This window comes from Frankliniella occidentalis, unplaced genomic scaffold, assembly GCF_000697945.3.
Source record: "Frankliniella occidentalis isolate FOCC.00 unplaced genomic scaffold, Focc_3.1 Scaffold10, whole genome shotgun sequence".
Classification (NCBI taxonomy): Eukaryota; Metazoa; Arthropoda; class Insecta; order Thysanoptera; family Thripidae; genus Frankliniella; species Frankliniella occidentalis.
This window is the reverse complement of record NW_026267140.1, coordinates 1078886-1083704: the sequence shown is the minus strand read 5'-3', so window position 1 is coordinate 1083704 and position 4819 is coordinate 1078886. Positions and strand designations below refer to the sequence as shown.

At 44.9% G+C, this 4819-nt stretch overlaps 1 protein-coding gene across 3 annotated transcripts in view; it reads right to left on the bottom strand.

The window, feature by feature from the left end:
* Positions 1-4813, bottom strand: part of LOC113215794 (cytochrome P450 4C1) — an 11705-nt gene extending 6892 nt beyond the window's left edge. For 2 of the 3 annotated variants that reach the window (XM_052277506.1, XM_052277504.1), the window contains exons 1-12: positions 4667-4813; positions 4449-4539; positions 3938-4129; positions 3796-3862; positions 3586-3712; positions 3243-3303; positions 3036-3154; positions 2769-2837; positions 2459-2609; positions 2185-2364; positions 580-2100; positions 46-151 (exon numbers count right to left, since the gene is read on the bottom strand). In XM_052277506.1, the coding sequence (XP_052133466.1) occupies positions 1940-2100; positions 2185-2364; positions 2459-2609; positions 2769-2837; positions 3036-3154; positions 3243-3303; positions 3586-3712; positions 3796-3862; positions 3938-4129; positions 4449-4539; positions 4667-4711 (1263 nt within the window). In that variant the 5' untranslated portion in view covers positions 4712-4813 and the 3' untranslated portion in view covers positions 46-151; positions 580-1939. The remainder of the gene's footprint in view (positions 1-45; positions 152-579; positions 2101-2184; positions 2365-2458; positions 2610-2768; positions 2838-3035; positions 3155-3242; positions 3304-3585; positions 3713-3795; positions 3863-3937; positions 4130-4448; positions 4540-4666) is intronic. The other variant, XM_052277505.1, reaches the window with a different exon arrangement.
* Positions 4814-4819: the final 6 nt, after the last annotated feature.

The window sequence follows — 4819 nt, the reverse complement described above, 5'->3', positions numbered from 1 at the left end:
CATTTGCATGCAACATTGTTTGCATTTTGGAACGTTTCAACTTACCCATATATTGATGATTACAACAGCGGGCCTTTTAGTGTTGAGGCAGTATATCTTTTCTGTTGCCAACATGTGATCTATACACAATTGCCGCTTACTTTCATGATACCTTCAACAAAAGATAAAACAAGTTTACTTCTGGTGAGCTTTAAAACAAATACCCACGAGGTATAGGTTAGGTACGTTTTAAGATGGGTCGCTGTGAATGAAGTGTATGCTTTAATCCCTCCCCTGTATTTACCAGCTTTCAAATAAGAAGTGTTAAAATGATTGAGATAATGTCAAACTATATGAAGGCAGCAAATTTAACTTTCCTCCTTAATACAACATTTCAGACCATGTTCTGAGAAAACCTTAACATATTTGGCCATGAATTTGAAACAGGCTAGCCTGAACGCATGAAATATACAAAATGAAGAGCGAAAATATCATTAAAACTCATATAAAAATGGAAAATGATGGTAAAGCATCATCACACATCCTACAATACAAGATATACATGAAATATTGACGGTATCATAAGAGAAAAATATGTACCTCTCCGTCGAGGAGTTGATCCAAATCACAATTCACATCTCGAAATAAGCCATTAAGTAGTAAATGTTCGACAAATCCATTTGTCATGAAGAATTTGACAGGGGTCTTTGAAGCACTTTACAATGTTTTCTGCTAGCAGAATCTGGAAAAAGAGCCTTGTCCATAATAACATTTCGGCAAAATGACAGTGTTGCCAACTTAATTTACTTGAGGCGGGGGTTTTGAGATAGTAGTTGATAATGATACTTGATCAACAACAGAAACCAACGGAGAGGATCAAATACTACGTTTTTACTTAGTGAATACATCTGGACTAGGTGTGACTCAATTTAAAAGACCTGGTTGAACCTAAGCGAGCTTGAACGAAGATCGATAGGCGAGACGACGGTGGCCCTGGCCGAGGCTAGAGAGGCTATGAGGCTATGCGTTTTCGGCGGCAAAGTTTGCGTCGGCGGGTTGTGGTTCAAAATGTACTCACGACACGGCTGACGGGTGAACTTCAGAATCTTGCGAGAGGTCGCCTTTGTTTAGTGGAGTGTGGAGTGCTAGTGTCTACAGTAATTTCTTTAAAGAAAATCTAAAAAAAATTATAGATGCAAAAAATGGTTTGATTTTGTTGATTTGCAAACCCTCATTAGTTTCTCCTGAATATGGTAATTATGAAAGAAAAAGTTCAAAGTCAATAAAGGCACCAAACTTAATAGTTTTTTTGCTTCAGACGATTCGTGTTTTTTTATTATTATTTTACAAATAGAAACCATCTCGAAAGCTTTCATTAACATAAAAATGAGTCCTCAAAAACAAAAATAAATGAAAAATACATTTACGAAACCACATGGTACATTATTGTGTACTGTCTATATATTGCTATTATAACTCTTATATCACATTTAATGATTAAACATTACCAATGTCAAGTAAGTTTTCACTTGTCCAGGAACTTGTCGCTAGATCTCAGTCACCTTGATCTCAGTCAACAAATTAAGGTAAAAACGAAGAAAATCTCTCAGAAAATAACTTTTGGCGATAAGAAATGAGTATTTAAACAAAACAGTTGCACATGTTTGCTAATTGTAAATTCAGAACCAAGTCACCTACAAAAAATTCAACATGCACACACTATAATTTCCTGACTCATGTTTTCAGCATCGGTCAAACAGGTACCGGTAAATACACCCCTCTAATCATTGTGGCGCCAAAAACTGATAACGGAAAGTTGTTCAGAAAGAGTCATCTAACTTGTTTTGCTACAACATCATGACATGTTTTAGTTTTCATTACATTCGTAATTAGACAATTACAATGACAAAACGTAAAAATAACAGTAATTAAACATTGGATCAGGTACTTAGACTAGACTTCATAGAAGCGGTGTGACATTAGTAACTATGCCTCCTTTCGGCCGCAAGACTAGCTCGGGTTTGAACTCCATTTCCTTCTCAGAGAGGACTGACTTAAAAGAGAATGTCTTCACCAGAGCGGCCAGCATGATCTTCAGCTCCATCATGGCATAGCGACGACCTTAAAAAACAAAAAAACAAATTTGAGACCACTTTGAGTGACAATGCGTGAGCTTGGAGTGAATGAATGGCCGGTAGCCTATACCAATGCAGTTGCGGAGCCCCCCGCTAAAGGGCACGAAGGCAAAAGGGTGCCGCGCCCGCTCCTGCTCGGGGCTGAAACGCTCGGGGTCGAACTTGTCTGGGTCCGGGAAGTTGTTGGGGTCACGGTGAATCATGAAGATCTGCAGGTCCAGGTTCACGTTCGCAGGCACCCACTTGTCGCCTGGGGACAAACAAAGGGCCCGCGGCTGCACATGACAGAACACTCACCTCGCCCGGCACAGCCTCTCCCGCACGCTCCCTTAACCGGCACTCACCGATCTGTATTCCCCTGTCGTTCTCACGCGCGATGTACAGCACCGGTGGGTACAGGCGCAGGCTCTCCTTCACCACCTTCTCGAGGTAGGGTAGAGCCACGACGGCCTGCCAATCGTCGCCTGCCTCCTGGGCCTCCTCCCGAACCCGTTGCTGCGGACAGACGACGTGTGCGTTTTAGAGATAATGAGCTGTTTGTCTCCTTTGCCGTCCAAACTTCTGTCCACACGGACGGAAGGAGCACGATATGTGTGGCCTACCCCCCCCCCCCCGTCCCCCCAACCAAACCCCTTGCTTTATTATTTGTCTCACCTGCACCTCCGGGTGGTTTCCCAACAAGAATAGTGTCCAGCTGATCGCCATTGCCGTGGTTTCGTGTCCCTGCAATACACACAACGAGTTGAAAAGTGTAAAGCACACTCAACATGTTACAAACTAGAAATGCAGGAGTAACGAGAGACGCGCGTCGCTCTTGGGAAAGCGACGCAACGAAAAGCTTCTAATTTCTTTTCTTTGGGAGGGGAAAGTCCATAGTGATGAACATATTCTACAATGCAACACTGCACCACACAGGCGTACTTCGAACATGAAGGTGTCCACTTCCTGTCGGATGTCGTCGTCCGTGAGGGTGGGGTCTTCTCTCTGGGCGGCGAGCATCATGTCCAGGAACGCGAGTCGCCTCTTTCCCAGCCTTTTACCTGAATTACGAAAACGGGAAAGAATGAATTGATTGATTGATTGATGAAAGGTAGGAAAAATACTGAGAAAAAATGTAGGTAAGCGTACCATCTCCGTCGAGAATACTCGCGCCGGTGCTGGCGTGGCTTCGTTTGCGCTCCTGAATCACCTAAGGACATATAACGTGGAACATTTCACTGTCTTTACTCTTAACAATTTTGCGGGACTTCTTGGGGGTTTAATTTTAACGATATCTGTGTATTCCCTGTCGACTTCATTTTCGAGTTTTTAATTGATTCGACGTTGGAAAGATCGTTCAAGGGTACGGTTGGAATTTTCCAGCTCTACGAAAGGCCGTTGGGAAATCCCAAACACTTTGGTAATTTAATTCACGACTACATCTACGTGAAATTCTAGAGATTTTTTCACTGCGCTGCGCGAATCTACCAACCTGCTTGGTGAAATTGTGCAGCTTGTCCATAGCCTGTTTGGTTTCCCTGCCGTGCTGCGTGAGGTTGAAGACGACGTCTCTCCACAGCCATGGACGGATCATGCGGTAGAGCACGGAACACCCCATGCTGAAAGGGGTTGCAATAATAGGTAAAAGAGAAAGAGACAAAGAGTCTAGCCCGGTCCAGCCACTTCATCGTGAGCATCTTACATGCGGACGCACTCGAAGTACTCTTCCTCCTTCCCGAGCGCGTGCAGGTTCACCCCCATTGCAGTTTCTGTTTGCAGAGACCTTTTCGTAGACAGGCCGTCTTTAAAAGTGTGCTTAATTTAATCGCATACTGCCACCATACCGCAAATGCTCCCGAGGGTGGCCTTGGAGACCGGAGGGACGACGTCCACGGGTCCTTTAGTCTTGGCTACGAGGTCGGCCAGGTTGTCCACCAGCCGCTGCGCGTGATTCTGTAGCAGGGGGCCGAACTCGTCCAGAATCTTGAAGTGGAAGGCGGGGGTCAACAGCTTCCTGCGGTGGTGCCAAGAGGGTCCTGTGACAGCGTGGGCCAGAGGAAGAGGGGGAAGCAGTGTATCAGCGCGAAGCAGTCGAAAGGATCACCCAGAAAATACGAATACGTCCGCTATTCTCAGAGTTCTTCGGCTAATTACGGGAGCTCGGCGCCTGCGAGACTCGGGGTAGGCCACGCCGCAGTGCACGTATGCACTGCAGGCAAGATGTTGCCTACCAAGCAGGCGCTCGGAGGCTGAACTAAGCAGGTTCGTGACGGAATTGAAGGACGGGCGTACATTCGAGATGATCCCATTATTTGTTAGCCTCGTCATAAATCTCAATTAGTAAATTGTGCGTACCGAAATTTGTGAGCAGGCCGTATCCCAGCCACTGCGTGAGAAACGTGTACAACGGGCCCTTCTTGATGTGCTTGGAGCTGACCATCACGGCCTGCGCAGAAATGTTGAACTAGCGACACAAGGCTTCCGAAAATCCCCAGAGGGCCCTTCGTTTCGTCCTCCCTAGATAAGCAGTCGTTAGTTATTAGTTTGTTGTGCTTTAATTATTTAATACTGACCTCGGCACCTTCCGCATCACAGAGGTTTAAGGTGGTCTCGTTCATGACGATCGTGACGAACTTCGTGCCGAGCGTCTTCCAAAACCTTTTACTGGTGTTAAAAATGTGTTCTGTAATAAAATATTTAAGAGAGATTATTTCTTTTAAAAGTAA